The sequence below is a fragment of the Zootermopsis nevadensis genome, unplaced genomic scaffold (genome assembly GCF_977971745.1).
Source record: "Zootermopsis nevadensis isolate Lab colony 2312 unplaced genomic scaffold, Znev_1.0 Znev_ptg000017l, whole genome shotgun sequence".
NCBI classification, from domain to species: Eukaryota; Metazoa; Arthropoda; class Insecta; order Blattodea; family Termopsidae; genus Zootermopsis; species Zootermopsis nevadensis.
The window spans coordinates 11579667-11607301 of NW_028259149.1; the positions used below are offsets into that span (position 1 = coordinate 11579667).

The following is a 27635-nucleotide window of genomic DNA, read 5'->3' on the forward strand; positions in this document are numbered from 1 at the left end:
ACCACTGTTTGTATCAGGCGACACCATCAGCTGCCACCCGCCCGGATACGTAAGTTAACCTTTTTGAAGCCGAAGCTCTAAACAATACTTAAGAACATAGTCCGTACCGCAAAGAAAACACTCATTACCATCGTAGAGATCAAATAATAATGCTGTGTGAAGAATCCCTATTTACAGTGAGAATCATACGAAACTTATACAGAATGCAGATTTATTAATTTATAAAACACGTGGTGCATACAGTTACAACTGGGCCTTTAGGGGTTAAGAAACTAACCCCATGGGTCAAGGTCAGTCTTGATTAGGCGAGTTGCTTTGTGACCGCGGACTCTGGCGGGGGAGACGAAAACTCCTGCCGGCAACTCTAGCCGACCCTTAACGCGTAAGATCTCTTCACGGATGCGCTGCCTACAAAATCCACTGCAGTTATTCGGATGGTCAGTATTTATTTACCTTGTATTATGGTACTCTTGAATTTCATTACCGTATGCGCGAAGTCCCACAATTTGACTCTTTCCTGTGCAACTTGAATTCAGCCAACGTCTGCCATATTATTAACAATTTACGAAATTCAATAACGCGATAATGGAAAGGCATTCATTGAAACAACGTTCATACGAAATTTCGTGAAAAAAGTATCTCTTGGTTAAACAATTTCAAGAGGGCGACAGACAGGCATACAGACAGCTTAATGATGTAATTGGTCTTAATTTGTAAGAAAATAACGTAAGATAAAAATTAGTAGTTTTCTTGTCGGTTTAAACTGTGCCTTAAATGGTGGCCTCCGTGGGTTGCACTTCAGCTTTGGAAACTATTCGAGTTCAGTTAGACAGTTTTGGCACCCAAACAAAGTAAAGTGAACCCAGTTGAGTGTCACATGTCAACATATACGAATTCAAATCGAACAGTCAGTTGTGATCTGTTTGAAGGTTATATTCTGGAATTAGCTCGGTGAAGTTGGTACTACGGTTTTACACGATGCTTTTTTCAACCGGTGCATTTTCAGGCTCGGATGTTGAATGGGTGCTGGCCGGATCAGGTTCTGTTTCTTCCGGTTCGGCCCGGTCACGCGGTCAGCTGATCGCAGCGCAGAGATTAGATCCTCGGGCAACACTGAGCCCGAAGGGAGACAACTCCTCAGTAGCGCCAGTCAAGAAAGGGAATCCTTGGACTGACAGGAAAGAGGTTGTGGCCTCAGGGGTCGGAGCGCAGCAGTTGGCGCCCATCGACCCCGAAAAGTCGCAGGTGTGTTCAGGAATGTGTTATTACTCTATTAGGTACTTCCAATAAGGCGTCATTTCGAACGGGTGTAAATTATTTATCGTTTTTTTGTGTGTTTGCATTGTATTTAGAATGATTTTGACTTTTGGAGATTTACACAGATCATATCTTCGAATTTAGTTTGGTTCCTTGTCCACCCAAAATATCATCTTTTTTGCCTACCAAACGATATTATCTTGAACTTGGTCGTTATTACGCCTTTTTAGTGAAGGCTGGTTCACAGCTTGTGCCTAATCGCTATATTGATTCGGGTAGGATCGTATGTTGAGTTCACAATTTATTATCAGCTTTGTGTGCATAGTTTGGTAATAAAATTAAATTAGTGGGAGAAATAGCCCAGTAATAAAAGAATCAAAATCTAGTGCCTCTTAAGTAACGATCTGTGAAAGTTAGGAAGACGCCACAAAAGGTTTACGTCAATATTGAACACTGACATCTGTGGATGTCTCTTTGACTTCATGCGAATGTCAGCACCATCTGACGGCAAGTACATGTATTTCTAATAGTATGCCTGGAAAAGACGGGAGTTTAAAAATATAGTTCTTACCTCAAAGAAAACAATGCGTCTTCATTTCAAAGGTAAATTTATTAGCAATGTTTAAGGAAATAAATCACTGTTTATTCTGAAAATTATATGGGACGCATAAATACTCTGTGTGGGAAAAATGCAGAATTGTTTAATGTTAAAGTGTGTGGTACATGTAGTTAACGCTGGGTTTTAAAGGGTTACATATGCTCTGCTGTAATTATGAATGGTCTTCTCAGTTTGTTAACTAACGCACTTCCTTACAATCGAATCTATTATGTGTTATCTTTTAGGTCAATATTGGCTTCCCGCAGTTGCCAAGACTGAAAGCAATGAAAAGGTTCTTAATAGTTGTAAGTACAGAGTATTCTTGTGAACTAACTCAGATTTTGTACTTTAACAACACATTTAACCATTTAGACTCTAAATTTTATAGAAACGTGCTCATAACCTCAAAAGACTTCTTCCAGAAACGTGAAACACCTCTGTAATGCTGTCCACGTTGTTTGTGAGTGAGTGTGCCTGTGTTTACCCAATATAAAGTCTGGTACCATAATTTTATGTTCATAGATTTATCAAGTTGAAAGTCTTCAGTAGTGGTAATTATGTGTATCACATGATTTAACCTGCAGTACCTCTTCCTGTTACCAACATGGCCGCTTTATGGTTTTAATTTGTTTCTGAGAATAATTCTGGAAACCTTAATAATTACGACGCTAAATTTTTTAACGGGGATAAATTGAAGAATTAAATGTTTTCTGGTTGAGATTTCCCTTTAAAGGACTTGCTGTTTCATATTGTACTAACATGCATCCCAAGCAATATTACAACTTGTGAGATTTTCGTGATAAATAACAGCATGGCGACTATGCGAGTTGTAAACTTATTTTTTTTTATTTCTTTCCACACCGTTGTTTAAAATATGTTTTAAACTACCCTCGTATTATATTCCCATCTGCGGTTTAGTTTCCGGAACCAGCCAGTTAAAAAAATGTGTACGTGATTATTAACCGCGACGACTTGTTATTTAAAATCGTAGCAACGAATCGGTCGGTTATCGCCGGAGAAATGTATGAAATCTTCATTATAAAATTACTGGTAGACATATTTAAGTGTGGGCGTTAATATTTCTGTTTTGCATATCACGTACTTTTACTTTAATCTTTGACCTTAACAAAGAACTGGCGAAGGTCAAGTCGGACGGTATTGGTACGGGGAAGGACAGAGTATCGATCTGAAGACCTCTGGAATGGAAGGGGCAATCTATATATGCAGTAATAACAGCCCTTGCGCTGCGCACTGTCTGACAGGATTGACGGTGTCCGATGGCATTTTAGTTGGAACATCTTTCAGTAAGTCGCTGGTAGGGAAGCTACGTTTCAGCTGAGGTGGGGAGAGAGGAATCCTGCTGATTGTTCGCGTTTAAAACTGAATAAGAGTTTGAATTTCTGACGTAGGCGATGTGATAAAAAGATTTAAAGAATTTATGTCGAAAATGTGAAGAAGTAAACAGCTTTGGTCTGGCGCGTGCTTTGGAGGTCGTATCGATTCATTTTGTTCATCAACATCATCTAGATGTTTTATGAGGCACCTTGACCAAGTAAAAGAGTTGTCATTTCGTTGTGTTGCGTCGTCCTTCGTTGTATTGATCAGCATTGTCGCAGTGGACAACAGGACGTGTGTCATATAGCGCAGACTTGGACAACAATGCTTCTGTGCCGCATTGTCGGCTACCGGCCTTTCATATACACAACTTTTCGGGTAAGTTCATTCTAAATGTCGGTGATAATTTCAGTGCCCAGGGTTTATTATCCACTGTTGTAATACGGAAATCTCTTATGTGGTTAAGTTGATGTTTAGATTTGAGGCTGTCGCTGCTGTGAAGATGCCGATGTTGGTCTTCGGATGGTAACGCCGTGTGGACCAGCAGGTAGACACCATTGTTTCGGAGGAGCATACTGAAGATGAAGGCGGTATGTGCCTACGTTACTTTGGTATCTACCTGAATTCCAACACGGCGTTATTTGCCCGTAAGGCGAACGTCGAAGAGTTATTGAGTTAATTCGTTGGTGATTGACGAGTTGATGTTGATTTCTTGGTGCGTGGGTTAGTAAATTATGGGCAATTAACTGAGTGAATGAATGAATGACTGAGTAAGAAAAAATGTAGATGTAGAAGTGAGTCACTAGATACTTAATACGTGAGTTATTAATGATTTAATGAGTGAATAGAAGGCGAATGATGGACTATGTGGACATATCGGAGTTGAAAGTTACTGATGACTTGCTGACTGAAAGTGGTGAAATATCCTGTTGATTTAGCCCATTGTGAACTGGGAAAAGCAGCAGATAAATATCAGATCTGAGGTTCTCCAACGATGATAATGTCAGTGTTGTTCTTCTTCGATGTAACTCCATGTGGATTTGTAGGTATATAGCAACGTTTTAGATAAATACGCTGTTTCCATCTTTAGGGCTGAGGTCACACGGCATTATAAGCCAGAAGGCCAACATCGGCACCAGATAAATGCTCACACGAACTCTGCTAGACTCCTCGTACATATACGTTTTTGGTAACAGGCGAAAGAAATGAGATTTGCGACGGGACTGACTTGTGTTGGTAAACATTTCAAAGGAGTCTAGAGAAGTCACTTTAACTGAGTATCCCACAGTCAACAGTGCATAAGTTGTAGCACTTAGGATAAGTTCAATAGAAAAGTGCATTTCACCATGGGCTGTAGAGTAGTAGCGTCACACTGTCAACATTTTATTTTTTAATGATCAATTCGTATCAGTTATGTACTGTTTACAGTTTACTGCTATCATGTGTATTCTATACTTAAAGTTAATTAAGTTTAAAAGTTATTAGCTTATCAAGAAGGACTCTGCTTTATGGTGTTTCTTATACTTTCAACGTAGGCTCCGTTCTTCATACTTGAAGCTCACGTAAACGTTTATACATTTATCGAAATATTTTGTATCAAAAATATATATTAAGATGTATAACTTCTATTTGAAACTGTATTCGTGCGGCGTTATAGGCCTACGTAACGAAATACAAGGTAAAATATTTTAAAGTACACAGTGATATGTGTAAAATGATTAGCTTTACAACAGTAGACTTGTGGTTGCCAGTCTTTTGACGAAAGACAGAATTATCCCCTCTCCCATGGCCAAATAACTCTAATCCGTGTCCTCTGTTTATTATATGCTTATTTTATTATCCGTAAAATACGGCTTATACGGCGTCAGAGGAGACAAGTCTGCATGTAAACTGTAGGATGAAGATTGGCGTTGCATTAACAACGAATAAATCGATTTACTGTTTCACGACATGGTAAAACTTTTTAATCGATACGGTAGGTGGCAGTAAAAATGTTCCGTTTTGCCAGAGTACCATTGGTTATATTTAGAACATGCACAAGGCAGGATTGATAACACTGGCAATGAAACGAATGCAACAGCGTGAGATTTCAGGTTCTTACGTATGAACACGTGATGTTACACAGTGTGGTCTAGTAGACAATGAGCTGTCTACGTAAAATCCCAGAAGACAGCCTTCTTCAAAGTCCAGGGCGCTTCCTTTAACGAAGGTGTTTCCACGTCTGAAGACATCTTAAATATTGTTCAAGAAACGAATTTCCGAAACTGCATTGTAAGAATTTAATTTATAATATGTATTTGTCATTCTCTGTGCTTTTCTGATGATCTGAAAAGTAGCCAAATTGAACTGGAGCATATACGCAGTTCTGAAAACATATTCCCACCCTTGCTTCTAATACACAAAAATGAAATTCCACTCAAAACGTGTAATCACGTTAAGTTTCCGCAAAACTGATATTTGAATAGGATTTTATAACGTTGCACTTGTTACAGGACGAACAGAGGCTTAGGTTTGGCGTGTCATCATGGACAAGCGACTTGGATGCTAGTCAGAATGGCATTTCATCTTCACAAGGTAAGTTATAGGATAAATGCAATATTCATGGAGAATCTAAAGAATTGTTGCAGACATTTCTTAATGAAAAAATATTCTGAGATTACGGTATTGTGAATACTTTAATAGACAATCTTTGGGAAAATTCAGCACAATTATACAGGTTTTTTTTAACATCTTTATTTAGTAATACCTGCCAGACAAGAGTTCAAAATTTATAATCGACCTTTGTCCAGATGTGCTACAACCATCTCGTTTTCATATGTTCATGAAAACTAATTATAAGTTAACTCCATGGAACAGAAGTTAGTGGTGTGTTAAAATGTCCTTTAATCTTGTTTCTACAGCGAGTTTGACAGAAATGTTAGCCTCTGAATTCATACTGAGTTTAAGGTGTATGACAAGAATGTAGAAGCATGGACTTCCGTCACTGTTTCCAAAAAGACTAGTTGTTTGGATTATTGCATTCTATAAAAAGTTCAAGTATTATAATGTGCAACTTAATAAACTTCAAACATGGATTAATTATGATATGAGATACTTTATAGCAGTGGTATTCAACCTGGGGTACGCGAAGACATCTTAAGGGGTACGTGAAATTTAAAAAACAATTATTTTATGATAAACACTGAATAATCAGTAATGTAATTTACTTAATTCATTTTAGATGTAGATTATATACTATGTATAACTTGAATTATACACCAACAACTTTGGGGGTACAAAGTTGAAGAGAAATTATGTCTGGGGGTACGCAAACAAAAAAGGTTGAATACCACTGGTTTAGAATATACAATTATGTATATCACCATACTTTTGTTCCAGGTACATTCCGTCCTTTATATTTGCGATTCCAGTCACCGCCAGATATTGATAACTTAAACAATGACTCTGTAGAGAAAGGAAGTAAGTAGTTTTAACCATTTGTTTTAGTTGTGTAATAATTGTTAATTTAATTTAATGTTATGAATTTGGCATGTGGCAGTAATTCAACTTTATTGCATATTACCTACTTTTTATTTACAAATATAAAAAAAGACTAAACACTGCTTTTGTACATTAAATAAGCGCAGGTTATAGCACAGAAGTTTCATAAATTTATTTACATATTTAATAAAAAATACAAGTTTTTGGCATACCACATTTTCAGTTTATGTATTAAAACAATAAATGAAACATAAAAAGGAACAACATATAGTGATGATCGTCGTGGACCCAAATAAGATTCTGCTACAGTTAATTTGCAGTTTTTGTTTTAATATGTCTGGCCACTAGTAAGTGTGTTCTGACCGAGTTTGAATTTTGCAGGTTTCTCTCTACTCCCAAACAGGCTGTCGGAGTCGACTGTTTCAAGTCGAGGTAGTCAGGGAGTAGGTCGTGAGAAGCTCAGTCAGACATGGCCTCCACCATCTTCTGGATGCCACTCCCCCCAGATCCCAAATACTTCATCAAAGAGAGGCAGAAGGATTCTAGAGCCATTAAATACTACGAGCCCTCATGATGGTAATATCATGAACCAGTTAATACTTAAATGTATTCAAACACACAAATATTTGCACTAACTGATGTGCGTGTTTCCTCTGTTGATCATTGTGATAAATGGAGTTACTAACTTTCATAGTTGAAAAGCCAATCTATTTATCTTATACATTGAGATGTTTCTGTAAATATCCAAGAATACTGGCAATTCTGTTATGAGAAATCCAACACTAACAAACCAGAACAGTGGTGCGTGTGCATATGCGTACACACATATGCACACGCACGCTTCAGTTTCCAAAACACCATATTTGAGAAACCTAAATTGGTGGATAGATCAAAAATAATAATTTTGTTTATAACAAAACAGTGGGTTTAGAACTTTGGTGAGTGCCATTTAGCATGGTCTATAACATAAAAATATCATGAAAGAAAACTGTAAATAAATATTTTTCTAATTTAATTCATGACATAAAATTGTCAGTTCATACAAGGAATATTGCAAGTGGCCACAATTTATAGCATACGGACTTAGTTGAGTTTTTAACTAAAATGAATATTTTGGTTCTGAAGATTTTTATTATAGTTTATTGTGGATGGGCTCATTTTACAAATTTTTGTTGTGTTCCTACACTTAATGATGAGGGATTGCTCTGTCTGAGGGGTCCTACGGAGTAGGTATCTTTCTGAAAACAAACTAAGACACAGAACTTGCCTCCAAAGAATCATGCATTTTTTTTATCCAGACATTGGACACGTACATGGAGGATAATACTGTCAATGGAAAATTAGTAGCCTTGATAAATCTGGTACGGTTATGTTTGTGTAAGTTTATTCATTACTTTCATGTTATGTAACATCATAAATATTTTAGTCCATATATTTTTCAGATCACACTGTTCTTAGGCACTTGCAGTTTATGTTCTTCCTACAGATTACATCTTATAATGACACAGATAACTGGCAAAATTATTGATTTTTATGTCTTGTTCTTTAATGTTTTGGAAAATAAACTGGATAATAACAGTTTTTGAATTTAATAACAACATTAATTTTCTGAAATTATTTTTCTTCCAAGGCAATAATTGCCTTGGAAGAAAAATAATTATTATGAATGTCATTCCTGTTTATTGTTGTTGATTTTTAACCTTTATCTGTCATGCACCATGACATACGCACAGGTGAACTGACCATGCAACAAAGTAGCATACTGCTAAGTCGTTAAACACCAGAGTGTAAGTCTGGCTGGCAGATGGAATTTTAAATCCCATATTCTTGTTTCACAAAGTTAAATTTCTCCAGTGAGTAGACACTGAAGCAATCATAATGATGGTTGTTACTTTCTATTCCCTTAGGTAGTCCACATAGAGGAGTATCACCTGCGAGGAGAGTTTCACCTGCTCACAGGGGGACATCTCCAACACCCAGTGCAATATTACCCATGCCAAGAGGGATGTCTCCACTGCCTGTAGGTGTCAATTCAGGTGTTAGGCACAAGATACCACCATTGTCTCCTCGTAAAAAGAAGGACTGGGTAGCGGATAGTGGCTTCGGCATTACTGCAAATGGCAAGAATGACGTAAGTAAGCAGTTTAGATTTGCCTTGAGGCTGTATGTAATTTTTACTGAAAATGCTTGTAACGCACAGGAAGAAATTGGCACTGTTATTTTTGTCTCTTACATAGTCAAATATCGTGTGAAGAAGAACAGTTTATAATTTCAATTTCACATTGCCTTGTTGACAGCGTGTAGTAGATTCTACAAGCGTGAAAAAAAACAGAAGAAGGAAACATTCCACTAACAAAGGAAAAGAGATTGTTGCCATACAACACAATTCATCTCCACCAGATGAAGACCAAGCAAAGTTGTAAGTACATCTTTTCCTTTTGTAAGACCACGTATTTGAACCTTTTATTAGGGGTATGCCAGCAAATGTAACTAAAAAAATTTTGGCCGATACTTGTTAAAACATATTTCTAAATAAATGCCTGCCAGCTGTTTTATTTATTTTTTGTTTATTTATTATCCCTTGAACCAGCCGTTACAGTAGCCATTTTAGATGTACGTGGAATGTAACAAGTGTCCAAGAAATTATTTGTTTCTTTAACTTTTATCAATTTTTATCATACACACAGTTCATCTGGTTGCACATCACACTATCATACCACTAAATTGTTGACTTCAGAAGTGTAGCCGTCACCCCCAACATTTCTTAAATACTACTTATATGATCAATTCAGCATCTGTAGAGATTTGTGAAACTGTTCACACTTATAATGTTATTGTGAATGAGACAGATGTAGACAACGACTCACCTAAGATAAATGTAGAACAGTGGAAACCTTTACCGGAACAGCCAGTTACTGAATTTTATTGAAGGACTTTTGAAATTTTCTTGCCACTTTCCTGTGCGACACAGCTTTGTAGTCTTAACTTCTCCACTGCTGCTGCTGAAACATGTATCCTGTAGGAGATCACAAGTCAAGCTGTCGAAAGGGAGTTCTTGATCCTTGTCCTCTTGTTTGGTGGTGGTTCAGAATACTGGTAACTGCACCATATAGAAAGGTTATTGTACACGTTCTGAAAAAGAACAAATTAACTCTTACATGCTGAGTTTAATTTAGAAAACAAATGAGCATAAGTACTCAAGAGATGGCAGGAAATTTCTTTCACTCTCAGTACCCTGCTTTCTTCATATCTTTCTTTCACTTTTTTTTTTTCAAAATATTTCTGTAGAAACACTGTATAGCAGTCAGTAAAGGAAATTAATTTTATTAATTTTTTTCCGATTGTGTAGTGTAATTTGTTTCATGGATTGGTCAAGAAATTTTAGTTATTTAAGTAGGTAACTAAAGGTAACTGAGTGTTATTGTTTTGCACACAAAAATTAAGTAGATAATTGAGTAAATTTAGGGAATTATGAAATATTAATGAAATTAATTTACTTTAACCTATATAATTTTATTTTTAAATGTGGTTTAACAGTAAATTTGGAATAAATGTCTTGTGATACTGATTCCACATAGATCTATTATGGTAATGGGTATATTTTCTTACTGCGTTTAGTATGTTCCCTTTTGAAACAATGCTCAACTTACTTCAGTCTTTGTCACAGTAATTTAGTGTTGCCTTTTGTATCTGCAGTTTGCTCTTAACCCTTTGCTGATATAGCTTTGGTTTTTACTTTACTGAGATAAAGAATTCCAGTCAGAACTTAAAAAACCAAAATAAACAAAAGTTTTGGAAAGATACCAGCTCTGACTTATGTTATTATTGGACTGCAACTTAAGATCTGTTCTATTATTTTAACTTATTTTTTAAATATTATATGAGTTATTAAACTTTTCATATGTAAATAAAAGTCCTATCCCCAATGGTGAGGAAGTAAATGAAAATAAAATAATAATTTTAGTAAATAAAATTGTAATATGAACAGTAAAAATGTAATTATCTTGTTATAATTAATTTGAAATTTACTGTTGCAATAATAATAATTAATAATAATTCGAAAGATGCTCATGTAAAATATATAATGCCTTACGTGAAATGTGTTTAATGCATGTAACACGTATTAAAAACCAAATATATTTCAGAAATAGCTGCTTCACTATGTACCTCAGAAGCAAGGTTTGTCTCAGGTACATAGTAGTAAATACCCTGTAAAATGATGAATACATGGAATTCAATTCTTTATTATTTATTATTAGTAAATAAATAATAATAATAATAATAATAATAATAACAATACTAATAATGTTTATTACGATGATAATTATAAACAAAATGTATTTCATAAATAGCTACTGCACTATGTACCTTAGGGTCAAGGTCTGTCTTGGGTACATGGAAGTAAATACCCTATAAAGTGGTGAATAAATGGGATAGTAATAATAATAATAATACAACTTTAAGATAATGTTAATAATGAAAACACTGATTAATTATTTATTAAAAGTAGCAGTAGAAATAACAAACAGTAACTCTAATTAACTAGAAACTTACAAGCAGATTGCCTTATATATGACGTCTTGAGATATATAAAAAGATAGATAGACTAGATATATACTGTGAAATTTAACAATACAGTAATAAAAATATCCGTAATATTAACTGATGAAAAATAAAACACTTTCAGCATCTTTTCTCGTGGCTCACGTAAGCTGGATGTGTACTTCAGTGATTATATGATCCAGTCATGGCACTGATACAAGTGTTCGGTTCCAGTTTTTATAAACTGTCTCAGAACAGTATGTGTCGTGTTTATCCTGTATGTAATTGCTCTGTGAAGAACAGTTTTCTTAATATTGTACCCTGTCTGACCAGATTAAACAGTAACACCTAAAGTAGCATCTCAGTAAAGTCTGCGTAGCTGCTTCAGAAATGGCATTGATCTTGAAATTAATGTTGTTGTCCTGCGTAAGTTGTATTGAACATGTTCTTGAATGCCAAACTGCTGAAGTACTGAAGTGAATTTTAACAGTAAAAATATTATGTTTCATTAATTTCAAATAAATACAATAACTTACCAGTAAACCTGCAAAATATACAATTTTCTGTGTTAATTATAAACTGTAACTAAATAAATGAATAAATAAAGATGAATTAATAAAATTGAATAAACAGTGAAAGGTATATTTTGCTAATAATATTTTAAGCCTGTGTAAATTGAATTAAATCAGATGTATAAGTATCATTGAAGTATCATATATAGATTCCTTTGAATTATTTTTAGTAGTATCCTACATTACATTTTCATTTTACTTAGGTCTTACATATTATAACAGTTCTCCTAATCTTAGCGTAGTTTAGTTTTTTATTCTTCCTTCTTGGTGGGTCTATTGACAGGACAAGTGAGCAAGGTATGGGACCTCACATTTTACACAGCTTTACATAAATTGAATCACATTCATTTTCCATTTCTTCCTAAACATTTGTAACCACTTACAAGAACAGATTTTCACAATCCAGCAGACCACAGTCCTCATTTTCAGTACCATGAAAATGTGAAAACCCAATTATTATGTTGTTCTAGAATTTGTAGCTGGCATACCCTTTGTGTGGGAATGGTGACCATTTGCTTATTGATATGTTGGTAAAATCCTGAATTGGTGTTTGGTGATTGGAAGGTAATTTATATTTAATAAAGATCATTAATACATTTGTATAGCAGGAATATTTAAAGTGCCGGCGCAGTGGCCACGCGGTCTGAGGCATGGACCTCGTGCGCCTGGACGCTGCGACCGTGGGTTCGAGTCCCACTCAAGGCATGGATGTCTGTCCGCGTCTCCTCTTCCAGTCTGGTGGATAAAGACTGGCCACGGAAGGCAAGGCGAAACCACCGTGGTACCTTTGCAAGAAAACCCCGAAAAGGGGTCACGACGGTCAAGCTGACCATAGACGATGAAAAAAAAAATTAACAGTTAACATTACTTTCTGACGGTGTGTTTTATAACATGTGGTAATAACCTCTTCATTTTTCAGTTTGAAAATTGTATAGCATTTAAGTTAATTTTCTAGACAGCATAGCCATGCGGTGAATTTGTGGGTCGTCCCAACTCGATGGGATGATCATCTGACTTCAAAGTAGAACGTACACAGCGCGTGGTGATCTCATAAACCCCAACCTACCCATTTTCCTTAAGATAGGAGAGTACGCCGAACATTTAACTGTATAACCTGCTTCAAAATTTGTATCTTAAGGATAAATGTTCAGTGTGTTCAATTTTTTTATATTGTTCAATCCCACACAGCCTATTAAATTCTCTCGTGATGGTCTTTTTTTTCAAATGGTTGCTATGGAAATATAATGGCTACCACTATGTATTTCCTGTGTTAACTGACAAAGATCCAGTTGCTGGCTTCGTTGTATACAGCCTTTGTTGAAACATTGTAAGTTCAGAAATAAAGGCATAAGATGAAGGGAAAAGGAAAGGTAGATGGAAGTTTCGTGGAACTGCAGAACAGAAAGAAATTGAATGCATTGAACATTCACTCACATAAATGGAATAGGCTTCTCATGTGGGTTACATGAATCACCTGGAAGACCTAGTTGGAGAAGGCAATATAATATTAAAATGGATCTGAAAGAAATAGAATTATTATATAAAAACATGCATTTAAAGAAAACAGTTTAGAGTTGTGTCGAGGGGGGTGTGAATTAGATTCGTGATAGAACAGCGATAGATGGCATTTGCCAATTCTTTCAATCTGACGCTCGACGCGAGCGTATCAACGCTTACAACCTGTCTGGATGGAGCTGGCCAATGATGCATTTTATCTGATCGGTTCTGCTGTATTCCAATGTATGGAGTAATACTGAGCCACGAAAGTAAGACAGAAGGCTTTTTCATTTTTCGTTTTTCATACTGTTACCCGGTTCGACGTGGTTAACACGAGCTCCCCTGAGCCTTTTTGATATAATTTTGAGGCATCTGTGCTTGTTGTTTGGATTTTGGATCGATGTCCTGCATGTCTGACGTCCCCTCTCCTGTTTGTCGGCCTCACCCCTCGGCCTTATTTCGTTCCTACCTTAGGTACAATGTTCCTTCCTGTCGCTAGTCAATAAAATGTAGATGACCTTGGATAACGAAACGGACGTGGACGGAGCTGTAATTTGCATGAATGAAACACCGCAAAGATGTTTTTCTCCAAGGGTGAACAGGATACTTTCTTCTTGAACACAATGCATGCAGCAGGAATGAACTTTTCAATACGGGGCTTTGTTCTTCTAGTGGGACAGAGACGTCACCTCCCTTACGAACTTCGTCATTCTTTAAACCAATGGCGATTATATTTGTATAGGCCTGCACAACAGACAGTTCAGAACTAGTAACAATACACTAAACAATGAAGCAGTGAAAATGGATAAACTGTACCCAATGAAAAGATGTCGACACAACGAATTACTCACGCAAGCGCAGAACTGTACTTGCTATCACAGCTACTGCATACGTACAAAAGTGGCACAAAAGAAACCAAGCAAAGAGACCACTTGGAAGACGTGAACGTAGATGGGATGATGATATTAAAATTGATAGCAAATACAGCGCGAAGGTGTGTCCTGGACTCCTGTGGCAGGCTGTTTTAAATACGTAAAAATTCTGCGGATTCCATAAAGACGTGGAATTTTTTAACTAGCTGAGCGACTATTAGCTTCTAAAGAAGGACTCTGCTGTGTGGAGTAAGGATGTACTTAACTGCTGAAAAGAAATTTTTTGAACCCCCCCAAATGTAAGCTTTTTCTGAGAAAACTATTATTTTGCCCCTTTACGTTATAAAAGCATTGTGTTGAATGTGTATGTGGTTATCTAACCTTGGCCTCGGCGCAGAATTAATAGCCACGAACATGTCTTGTAGCGATATGCAAATAGTTGCTTTTATAATAAGATAAGCGACAACGCTTGATGGAGTACCACTGAATCACCAACGTAAGACTGAAAACTTTTTATTTTTCGTTTTTCGAAGTGTTAGTCGTACTAATACGGTTATCATGAACGGTCCATGCTAAAGATAGTGTGTCATGTATCGGCGAGGAAGGGAATGAAAACTTGGTTCTGAAATCTCACGGGTGTAGTAAGATGACTTACTGAAAGCTGCTTCATCACATCGCTGATGTGTAGGTTGACGTGGGTTAGGGAGCGACCGAATGGATGGGTGTGAGTGTGTGGATGAATGAGTGCCGAGCAAATTGGTGAGTGTGGGCTAGTGGACGAGTGGGTTGATGGGTGAGCGAGAGACTTGGTGAGTGTGAGCTAATGGACGAGTGGGTGGATGGGTGAGCGAGAGACTCGGTGAGTGAGCTAATGGACGAGTGGGTGGATGGGTGAGCGAGAGACTTGGTGAGCGTGTGAATGGGAATTGGCACGCCAAACCGATTGAATGTAAAGCTATTCAATACCAGTTACAGACTTATTTTAAAAAAAGTTGAGTCTAATAAATCCTGATCGGTGATCAATTTGAATTACAGGAGAGAATTTAAAAAATTGAAATTCCTGTTCGACGTGCAAGAACAATTATTAAAATTAGTATTTAATAATAGTAATGTGTTCTCAGTAATGTTACGCCATATTCTGTATTGTATTTTCGATGGAGAAACAAAATTTCAATTATTTTTTTTGTAAATATTGATATTGTTACTTTCATATTTTATAACGAAAAATCAAGTAATGGTATCTTGTATAGTTGTCCGATGCATAATCCCGCCCCATAAAGTTTGAACCGTTTAATAGATCAAGCTACTAGATACACCACGCCACTAGAGGTCACTCCACCTTTGTACTTCCAACTTTCCGTTCATCAATAATACGGACATGGCGGCAGTGCGAATTGGGGCGGGGTAAGGTTCTTGAATGCTGTGAGGTAAAAGTACTCCGAACGTACAATATGCCGAGTTGTTTATTTTCTTTTCATTTAAATGTGAAATAACAACATGGCAGCCGTTTGGCTTTCGATTTAATGAAGATATCCGTTGAACCGCTTTAGTTAGGCATATGAAGACAGATCATAAAATAACTATGCATCCTGAACATGTCAACAGTTTTAAACAGTGTTATATCGTGTTGATTTAATGTTTGATATTACACAGAAAAATTGACAAACAAGTAGCGTAATTATTAATTTGTAGTTCTTGCTAGCCGCGCCTTATAGATTGAAGCATTTTAATTAAAGTACACGTCTTTAATTCTTTCCAGACGTTCTTGGCGTTAAGACTCGAGTTATGAAAAAATGCATTCAAGTGACAAGCTTGCAAACCATATGCAAATATCAGGGAGCAAAATCCAGGTTATGTGATACGCCGAGTACGCCATTTTCAGTCGGAAACTACTACGATGTTTACAGATATGCCGATAGTATTGATCGAACACTATTATAAACCTGTGTGCATTGTTTAAACGGATTGAGTCACGAAAACTTAAAGAGAACGAGGTCTTAGACACGCTTATGGTAACAACAGTGAGAAAGGGGTAAAATTTAAAGTATATGTCGTAAGAACAATCAGTTGTGTAAGTCTGGGTAGTTTTTCATGTATTGTAGAGAATCTTCAAAGGAAAATGGAACATAAAGAAATACGTATTAGCAAAATAGCATAGTGATTTATGAATGGCTTTTCGTTCGAACCTATTGTAAGATCTGTGGTATGCTTGTCTCCCGAAGAATGTAGATCTAGGACCACGTTCTTTTATGCTGGCCTGGAGGCATCGAATGAGGGAGGGCGCGGTCGAGTGTAGGTCACATCCAAATGTGGGCCCGGAGACAGGCTGTAGGCTACTGGATGAAGTTATTCATGGTTCCCTGGTCAAACGCTTAGATAATATCGATAATACCTTAAATAGGTTATGACCACTTCCTTCTGTGCAGCAACCATTGACGCCACAAACTTACATAATTGAAAAACATCGTTCAGTAACCCAAGAATCGAAGATGGCTGTCTTCTGAGATGTTGCTTCGTGTAGTCTGTTAAGTACTGACTAACGTTTCAGATCAGCTTACTGCCTCCATCATCAGGGTGATGTGGCAGCAAGCTTCTCATAAGCGTCGGTCAGTATCTGCCAGGCTACAGGACCATCTTCATACTCGTCGCTGTGAGAACCTGAAACCTTACTTAATAATTTATTGTCGATTGCGGTCATCTGCTGTGGTCTTCTAGGTGGTTACTGAATATATCGCCCTCATCTTCATCCTACAAGTTCACACGGTGTTGCTTCACTTTACTCAGAAGATGGAGGCAATACCTTTCTCGGATACGTTGGGATCACCCAACATCGTATGACATGGCGTCGCGTCCTAGAAGACGACTATTGAAATTCCGCAGCGAGGACGTTAAATTTCGACTTTAAAATTGATTTTCTTGTTGTTTTGGTGACAGTAATTGAATGTGTTATTTGCCTGCGTGGTTGATCAAGCAACCATTTCACAGGAGAGGAGGTACCCCCCTCCCACACACACACACTCTGGATTTCGTCCTCTAGACGTCATTGCCATTGTCATTTATGGGAACGAAATTCTGACCGTGTACCTAGTAGCAAGCCTTTGAAGCCTGAGTTTGTCAAAATATTAATAACTAATTCCGTAACGCAAAGAAAACACAACGCGTCTCTGTTATAAATACCAGTTTGTCAGTCCTGTTTAAGAATAATCGCTGTTTACTCTGATAATCATACTAAACCCATAATTACACTCTGTAGACAGAATTCAGAGTTGTTTATTGTTAAAGCATACACACACAGGGCTTTAAATGGTTCAACTCCATATAATTGCAGTTTCTGAACTGGAAGTGTGCTTATGTAGGCCAATGGTTCGTGCTAGGTTTTATCAAATGAAGTGTGTGAAAATAAATGTTAGTGGCGCCCTCACACGCTGTTTTGGTACTTCAACAACCCGCAGATACATAACTACTGCTGGAATATTAGTAATTAATTTATATTACTTCCTGTGCATTGATATGGTTTGTTCACCTCAGACTGAATTAAAAATACCGAAACAATTAAACAATGCGGGAGAAGGATAAACATTGGCTAGAAACAGGGCTGGCAAGAACAGTCATGATTCAGTTTGCTGTTTCCATGTTGTCCTAGCCCTTTAAAGCACAATGGCAGTACTATCTAACTCTGCATTTGTGAGTTTCATGTGATTCGCAGAACATAGATAATTTCTTTCAACAACACTGATCTATTAATCCTTGCAATGGAGACGTGTTTTCTTTGAGGTAAGAAATGCTTCTGGTATATAATAGCCTGTGTCCGTCACGCTTGACTAAATGAAGTTCTGACGGTGGCGACTCTGATGGCAAGAAATGCAAACGTTGCTGTGGTGGCGCATATGGTGGGGTCTGGCGGGGTGTGGTGTCAGGCGTTCCGTTTTGTTTCGGTACGTTTGGCAGAAATCTGGCTTCCGTCGTCGTGAAGACGTTTTAAAGTTTAATTTATTTTGTTAAGAAATTTTATAAATGCTGTTCTTTCTATACGATTTGTAAACATGATGCTAAAATAAATTGTATTGCTGTTCGACATAGTAAAGGTTTATTTCCGTCAGATTTAACCGGTTAACGTGGTTAGAATAAAAGCAGGGGTTTCGGTTCTTCATACGGTCATCGTGTCTCGTAGTATTCATCAGGAGAAACGTCTGACATGAGAATTGGACCATTTTTATCACGAAACAAGTTGTACTGGCACTGTTTGTTAAGAAGTGTCGACTGACAGCAGTGATGATTTGTTCCAAACTAAATAATGTATCACGCCTAGGCTGCAACCCAAAGTGCTTGCCCGCATCTGCACGAATTTCCGCGTTATGAACCGCTATATTCCGCCCGTGTTTATAACCGGGGTTGAACAAACTTATTGGTCTTATTCAAGGGTATATGTCAACGCTGTTTAGTTGATGATTATAACATCGGATGATCGTAGGTAGGGATTTTGGAGGACGTAATTGTGGTTTGTTACCAGTATTATTATAAGGTAGTATATTTGCGTCATATTGTGAATTAGGTTAATATTTTAATATTTTCCGTCAAATCACAATTTTAATAAGATAATAAAATATAAAATATTTAAAATATCATTTCACGTTCCGCATCGAATGATCGATTTACAAATTGTAACGTCTCTTACGACATTCGATGCGGAACGTGAAATGATATTTTAAATATTTTATATTTTATTATCTTATTAAAATTGTGATTTGACGGAAAATATTAAAATAATATCAGTATTATTATATCAATACCCAAGGGAGACCAATGAAGTCACTGCACAACGGAAAATTTTGTGGCTTACTGCACTAGATAATATTACTAGGTTAAATCAGATAGCAGTGTAATAGATTGAAGATTTTGATCTCATGTAGCAAAATAAATGTGCGAAATTTTGGTGGATAACCGTATTGCAAAATAGCCAATTTGAGTGACGGTAGGAAGGGAGGATTGAACTAGAACACTAGAATTTTGGTTTCCAGTTGTGGGCTTTGATCCTATGGGATCTTTTAGTAGAGTGATAGTTCCAACCCTAAAGAACAGTGTGTTCCAAATTCGTAAATAATTCTGGCAGCTTTAGACTCATGTAATATGCGTTTCATTTGAACATAAAAGGATGTTCATGTTGGTTTTCTGGGTTATAAAGCTGTGTGTACTTGTAGGTAGTAACAATTTACAATATCTAAAGTGAACTGATCAACTGTATTTCGGTCTCGGTAGATCGGTCGGTCAGTGTAAGCTGCGGTCGGTGTCAACATGTGTACTCACTGACATTCAAACTTGCCCTGTTATGTAACCCCTGAATAATGCATCTAGGCACTTGGGAAAAACTGTCGACAGTCCGTAGAACTCTATATTTAGCAGTTTTCTGTTTCCAGTGGCGTACTGTTGTCTTAAGGAGCTTTATTTATTATTTGAATAAATATTTCCTTGGATATTTTCCATCGTCTAGTAAAATAATAAAATAAAAAACGACGTTTCGGAGATTGGCTCTATCTCCGAAACGTGGTTTTCTATTTTATTATTTTACTGGACGATGGTTAAAATCCAAGGAAATTTTTATTCAAATAACTCACCATCGTCACGAACTCTTAGATTTGTTTTATTTATTATGCGTGATTCGAAATTAAGTATTAGCTAACCGAGAAATTAAACAGTACATAATCTCCAGAATCAAATTCAAATAGGCCTACAACCTTCTTCCATTGGAACATCTAAAAAAATGTCCATAACACTATTAAAAGTCTGGAGTTGTCAAAAACACTTCTACATTCAGCTTAAAAATCAGCAACTGCTTTGGAAATTTGTGACTGGCAATATCCCGTTACATGATACCGATTCAGATTATTTCATGTTTTGGACTAGCCTCGGTACTCCAAGTCTGAGGCTAGCTCGACCAAGGGGTCCAACCGATAGGTTGCGTGCCCTCTTTCCCCCCTTTCTATCTGAAGACGGAAATCGAATACAGTTTCCGAAACGTTGGAGTTGTAGTATTTTGTAATGTAGAAGATGATGAGAGTCCAAATGAACAATTTTACACATCATCGTGAGAAACCTTCAGACGTCGTTCATAAATATTTAGTTTGGCGAATAGGTCTTGGCCCTGATAATAGTTCAATAGACTGACAAATGGTAGAAAGAAATCGATTTGAGGGAGAAGGGCAGTTCCTTCCTGACATACTTGTTGAGCACCAGGAACTCCCACCGCCACGATAACGATAAAACGACTGGAAATGGGCACTCTTTGGAGTACACCGATGTTCCAAAGGTGTTATTCGCCTCATATCACTAGGGGTGCTGATGCACTAATGTAATGTGTGTTGCTCGTTCGTTCATCCTTGCACCAGTGTAATTCGAGGTGATTACTGAGCTACGGTGTGGTCAAACCATGGGGTCTCCGGTCATGCAGGTTGCCTAACCCCGTAGGGGAAATTGACAGACAGACGGACGCAGATGGGCCCATAAGGTGTACTTCGCTCATTCTTCAGCGCGTAGAACGCCTAACCTGTAAGGCCAGCGAGAATACATGACCGAGAATTTATTTCGTGCTAGATTGTTCTTGTTTCTTGCCTGTATGAAAACACTCCTAACGATCGATATAGAGAGAAATTCCTGTCAAAACCCATTCCTCGGATGCAGCTTACTCGTTGACCTGATGATGGAGGCAGCAAGTACCCTTGTAACGTCGGTAGACTTTTAACAGACTGCATGACGCCATAACCCCAGAAGACAGCCTTCTTCACTGAAGAATCGTTTGAATGGTCCTTTGAATCGTTCTTACTCTGAATTTGTAATTCTTTTAAAAATCCGTCTTCATTTGTTGAATTAGAGCAGGGGGGGGGGGGTTGCACGAAGTGAGAATAATCAATGAAAAAATAAAAAGTGTTATGCGTAGGAGGGACAGACGGCAGAGCCACCTAGCGAGTCGCTTACAATGCTTCACTGGCTGACATACCTGCTTACCGTTAGAACTAAACCCGTAACTAGTTTGGCTGGTGAACCTGTTGTAGTGTGTTGATCGGGAACAGTTGAATTTCGACGATGTACTTTAACATAGTACCTGCATAATTTCTGTTGTTCTTTCTTAAAGTGTGTTTTTTCTATTATGGTAAAAGAAATTATTTCGTGTTTCATTTGTGTGCACAGTGAATTTAATAAAATTAGTGCCATAAAAGTTCGTGATAACATACGAAGAATTTTACGTTTTTGACAAAGCACGCGTATTAAACACATTGTTTAAAATAAAATCAGCGTAGATTATTCCTTTTCGAAAAGTCCTACGAAAATGTGAGTTTAGTTTATTTCTCTTGTTGGAGGCTCTTTAGTTCCGAAGTGTTTTTACAAGTTATTGAATAATCGATTCACCCAGTCTTATAACAGTTTACTTATGAATTTCTTCGATTCTGTATGGAATACTGCGTAGTGAACCCTACATTAAGCTATATTTGTGAAATAATGCCATGTTTTGCAGTCGTGTTGATTGTGTATATTCGTGATATGCAGTCAATTTTGTGAGTCACTGAATTGGAAAGTACCTGAGGAACGATAGAAGAAAATCATCGATGTTACTGAAGCTGTGTGGTTGTTTGGGCGGACGAGGTGATGATGACAATAATAACAACAGTAATGAGAAACATCAACCTCAGGCGTCAGAAACGGGGTGCCTTATGTGTTGCTGTTGTCCTTGTCTGTTCCGGTGTCGTCACAGGACATCAGCACAAGAAACTTCCGATAACGAAATGGGAACGTTGGCTTCTACACCTGTCATCTCCTTAACGCCACCACTTAATAAGTACGGGGTAGAAATAAAGGGACGTATTTCGACATACTGTGCTCCTCGTCGCAACTGTTTTAAGACTCGCTTAAGTCATGTAACACGATGAAGGACCTATAACTCTACGAAATAGGTCTTTGCTCTGCATGTCTTTGGTGTGTCATTACCACTTAAAATAAACTGTAAGATGGCTGTTTTCTGGGATGTTGTGCCGTGTAATACCACATTTTCGACGCTATATAGTCTGAGCTACTGAAAAGTCTTCGTTAAATAAACTAATAATAATAATAATAATAAATAATAATAATTTCGAAACAAAAAATGGAACTTGCCTCTTAATTGATATAGAAATACCAACCGATAGAATTGTAATTAAGAAAGAAGCAGAGAAGATCTTGAAATACAACGATTGTGGAAAGTGAAAGCAAACGTAATTCCAATAATTGTAGGAGCAACTGAAACTGTCTCCAAATCGATCAAAAAGTTGTCAGTGGAACCACGGTTCCGGAGAATTTGACGTAAATACGTCTATACGGAAAGGAAATTTATTTATTGGTTTTATTCTACATATTTCCTTTATACATGCTTTACAATCGAGATAAGTTTTATTAAGACATTGCTTATTTAACTTGAATTAGTTACGCTTAAGATGGGTCTGTGGTAGATGAATGCAATGTAAAGTAATATAATGTAAGGTAAGGTATTGTAATGAAAGGTAAGGTAATGTAAGGTAAAGTAATGTAATGTAATGTAACTATGTAGGTAACCATTGTTGTTTATTTGTTGATAAAAAGATGACGTTTCCAAGGTAACATAACAATGAAGTTTGACGTTTCCTAGGTAACATAACAAAGAAGTTACACTTTTTCGTTTCCCTTTTTCGTAACACTTTTTGCCGAATGACACTGACCCTAAAATATAGACGTATTTACGTCAAAAAATTTTGGCCAACATCCCGGGCGAACACGATATTTGGGAACCTCAGAAAACCGCCGTTCTATGAACATCATACGTCATTCGAAAGACGGTAATGTAACATATATAATGCCTCACACGAAATCTGTTTAATGTATGTAACACGTATTAAGAAACAAAATGTATTTCAGAAATAGCTACTGCACTAGGTACCTCAGGGACAAGGTTTGTATCAGGTGCATAGAAGTAAATACCCTGTAAAATGGTGTATAGATGCAACAACAACAACAACAACAATAATAATAATAATAATAATAATAATAATAATAATAATAGACGGTGCAACATCCCAAAAACAGCCATCTTCATACTGGAGTACAATTACATAGCAAGAATGTTTTGTGTTGTGCAGAATTTGTTTGTACTAAGAGTCCTTCTTAAAGAAACTTGTAAAATTGTATTTGGGTTTCATGTAAGTTTGGCGTTTGTGTTTGACCGGTATGGACTAAAATTAAATTCGCCCCACAACTTTTAGTGAAGATTACCAATACAAAATTTGATTTAAATCTGTTCTTTAGTTTCAAGGATGAAAGATACGTACGAGCAGATATGCTTTCTTATTACGATGCATTTTGTGCGCACGAAGGTTTATTACTATAGTCCCAAAGCCCATCATTGAACACAGTCCTGACCCAGTTCCGTACGCGTCCCATTCTCACAAAGTACCTTCCCAAAATCTATCTTAATACTGTAATCGCATATACTTCTTGGTCTTCCATGTTTTAATTACCGTGTTCCCAAGAAATGGTCCATTTTAATCTTCGGACCCCCAGATCCTACTCGGATGAATCCATACCAACCCCGAAAACATTTATTTTAAGATACATTCTAGTGTTATCTTTACATTTACGCGTAGGTCTTGCAACTCGTCTCTTTCCTTCAGATTTTACAATTAAGATTTTGTGTGCATTTGTCTTTCTTTTGCGCACTACATGTCCCGCCCATCTTACTCTCCTTGTTTTTATTAGGCCTACTCTAATAATTTGTGGTGAAGATTACAAATTACGAAGCTTTCTATTTTATAGTTTTATCTGAGGAAGTGGTACAGTCATAGGATACTCGAAACAAACCACAAGGTAATTTCCTTTCCACTTTCCGTTTGGATTTTATAAATCGTCACCACACACTCATCTTGCGCCCTGGCACAGCGAAAACGCTTTATTGAGTCAGGACACGTCACAGGACTGCACTATTACAACGCCAGGAACTCATAAGCTTGGCGATAATGTTTATCAAGCAGCAACCCGCATTGCCGGCGAGCTAATAGGGCTGCGTGTGCCGATGGCGTAGAGAACCTGGGATTAACACCATTCATTTCACGTTCCTTCCAGGCTGGAACATTTCATTGGACATGGAAACTAAAACTTATATCGTTATTTCTAGAACAGCTCATCTTGGTTCGTACGGTGTTTAACGACGATGTATTGAATGCAAAGATTGTGTGTAGTCTGTGAGATCACGATGGCCAAGGCTTGTATCGGCAGTACAAATGAGACGCGTCACATTGTTTTCTCGTTGTTTTTGTTTTAGTCTTGGTTTATTTAACGACGTTTTATCAACTGAATAGGTCGTATAACTACAAATAGGATGATTGTGAATGAGTAGTTGGAAAAGCCGATCAAAGAAGAGGCCATCACTGCCTGTTTAAAGTATTATATTAGAATTTTCCTGAAGGAACCGAGGAGAACCACGAAAAACCACATGAAAGCCAGTCCCTGGGGCGAGAACTTCTCGAGTGACTTTCGAAATACGAAACAGAAGTGCAAACTACTCGACAAATATGTTTGAGCCATCTTTTTTCTAGTATATCGTCTCCTGCTGTATCGAGGGTGTCATGCCAGAAGAACTTGATGCTGACGCTGCTCTACGCAGAAATACAGTAACATTTTGGCACATGAACACTAATAATGCACATTCGTCAAACCATATAAGTGTAAAAACTTGGTCTCCTGTAAGTCAGCCATTTTGTTGTTACGCTTTCCTGGCATGATGCCCTCGATAATGTTTGCAGCATTGCTGGAGCTTTCTTCCACCCTTTCACGCAATACCTTTATTGCGATCTACAGGCATTATTTGTCATGTTGTCTCATCATGTTCTTTACTCTAAGTTTGTGTGATTGCAGTTTCTTTTAGGCCAGCAGGATTGAGATTCTTGCTTTTGTCTCGCCGTGCTAGTACTTGGATCGCACGTTCTTCGTAGGTGACTGCCGTCTCCTTCCAGATGCTTTACTCATTATTTATGATCATTTCCCTACCTCATTTTCCGGTATATGAACTGTTCAGTTGATAACACGTTTAATAAACCGGCAAGCACATCGTTAACATACTAAAATAACATTAACTCCGTGAATCTTTTCATCCCGGAAGGCCTTGATTTAGGAATGGTGTTGCTCTAGAACATTTAAAATATTTGAAGATTTCCGTCTTCTGAGTTGTTGCGCTGTGTAGTCTGGTCGATGTTAACCAACGTTTCAGAGGTCATACTGCCTCCGTCATCAGGGCGATGAGTATGAAGATTTCTGTCTTCTGGGTCGTTGCGCTGTGTAGTCTGGTCGATGTTAACCAACGTTTCAGAGGTCATACTGCCTCCGTCATCAGAGTATGAAGATTTCTGTCTTCTGGGTTGTTGCGCTGTGTAGTCTGGTAGATGTTAACCAACGTTTCAGAGGTCATACTGCCTCCGTCATCAGAGTATGAAGATTTCTGTCTTCTGGGTTGTTGCGCTGTGTAGTCTGGTCGATGTATACCAACGTTCCAGAGGTCATACTGCCTCGACCAGACTACACAGCGCAACAGCCCAGAAGACAGAAATCTTCATACTCTGATAACGGAGGCAGTATGACCTCTGAAACGTTGGTAAACATCTACCAGACTACACAATGCAACAACCCAGAAGACGGAAATCTTCATACTCACCGCTGTGAGAACCTCAAGTCTTACATTTAAAATATTTGTTTGTGGTATGAACACTGGAACAATAATTTGATCTCTCAATGCCCCATTATCGTGTATTTGTTTTATTTGCATTACAGAAGGCAAACGATTTGTTGGTGACATTTCTCATAATTACATTAGTCTTTAGTGATAAGTACAAATGTCACCCACAACAACACATCTGTTTATTGCGTGTTTTCACAGTTATTCCATTTCTTTCATGTCAAACCCTTTATAGTACGATTATAAATGATATGCAGCAACACTTGAAATATTGTTTGGATCGTTGTCAAACAAATCTACTAATTTCTTCTTCTTCCACGAGTTTTAGACCAAGCACTTATTGCCTCTTGTATGAACTTTCATCGATTTTCTGTTCCCTCTGTATTCTCATTGCGTTATTCTGGCAACTCAGTTTAGGTGGCCGTTCTTCGCCGAAAGTTTTTTTTAAATGAATTACTAAAATAGGAACTATATTATTTATTATGTTGTATACTTAATGCTTTGTAATTACTTGTAGACCTGTCACTCGTTAGATTGATCTTCAGTTGGATCTTTTAATAAATTTCATAGACAGTGTAAACAATAACAGGACACTTAAAGCTCTTGGCTGACGTAAGAAATTTGTTTGTTGCTTTTTTATAAACACATCCACAAATTTTGTGTCTCTAGTGTTAAATTTTAGTTTAGTTACACCATCATACTGTTTCTAATAAACGATTCGCCTCTGATACAGAATTTTCATAGACACTTATCAATGTTAAGGATCACATTAATTATGCTATTTTAAATCCAGTCTTACAGAAACATGAAATTAATCTCAACAGTCAGTGCTTTAATGATCCTCAGATTTGAGGTTCTTGTAGTGATGATGTTGATAGGGGTTTGCTCTGTTGTATTCGCCCTGAAGTTGAAATCGTCTGTTCCTCCGAAACATTGGAGGAAAGACCACGTGGCACTGCAAACCAGAAACCCATAGCCACTTTTAACATCTGTTAATAATGGCATATTTCAATTTAACATTTATTGCAGAATAAATATTTTGTAATTGCAGGTCATCTAACTTCAAAGGCGAGGCAGCTGATGACTGCACCATTCCCCAGAAGCCTGTATTAGCCAGGCAGGGAGTTCGCCACGATTTGTCACCAGGTATGGAATTTCTCTGTTTTCGTGACCACTTGAGTAAATTACTCATGTCTGAATGGTTGACACTGTGACTTATTCTGTACTTGAGTTTTGAGATTTTGACACAGGTGGAAATGAGGGTTGGGGTCCTCTGGGCTGTGTGACCCAAGGTCTAACGACGCTGTCAGATTCTCAGACTATGTAATATTAGATGATAAGGATGATTAATGATAATGAATTCGAAACGATATGACCTAGTTTAAGGTACTATTTCAGCTTTTACCTATATAAACTGAGTAAAACCACGTACGAAGTGGGAGTGTTAACCGTTCAATTATGTTCGATGTGAGTCAGCGTATTCTTGTAAGTGGTTATCAAAGTTTCAGACGAATGTTGATGACCACTTAGATTACATGTCATCAGAACCCAGAAAACCAGATAAATATGCTGTAGTTGTTTATTTAATGTACTGGCGCAGTGGCCATGCGGTCTGAGGCATGGACCTCGTGTGCCTGGCCGCTGCGACCATGGGTTCGAGTCCCACTCAAGGCATGGATGTTTGTCTTCATCTTTCTGTGTTTGAATAGGTAGAAGCCTTGAAGATAGGGCTGATCACTAATTTTTTTGTTATGCCTGTA

General features: G+C 37.4%; 1 protein-coding gene across 2 annotated transcripts in view; it reads left to right on the forward strand.

The window, feature by feature from the left end:
• LOC110839469 (TOG array regulator of axonemal microtubules protein 1) overlaps positions 1 to 27635 on the forward strand; it is a 51276-nt gene that overhangs the window by 11675 nt on the left and 11966 nt on the right. Inside the window, exons 4-11 of one of the 2 annotated variants that reach the window (XM_087350432.1) lie at positions 1007 to 1245; positions 2101 to 2160; positions 5683 to 5764; positions 6569 to 6649; positions 7052 to 7246; positions 8578 to 8801; positions 8968 to 9089; positions 26927 to 27021. In XM_087350432.1, coding sequence (XP_087206558.1) covers positions 1007 to 1245; positions 2101 to 2160; positions 5683 to 5764; positions 6569 to 6649; positions 7052 to 7246; positions 8578 to 8801; positions 8968 to 9089; positions 26927 to 27021 — 1098 coding nt within the window. The remainder of the gene's footprint in view (positions 1 to 1006; positions 1246 to 2100; positions 2161 to 5682; positions 5765 to 6568; positions 6650 to 7051; positions 7247 to 8577; positions 8802 to 8967; positions 9090 to 26926; positions 27022 to 27635) is intronic. The other variant, XM_087350431.1, reaches the window with a different exon arrangement.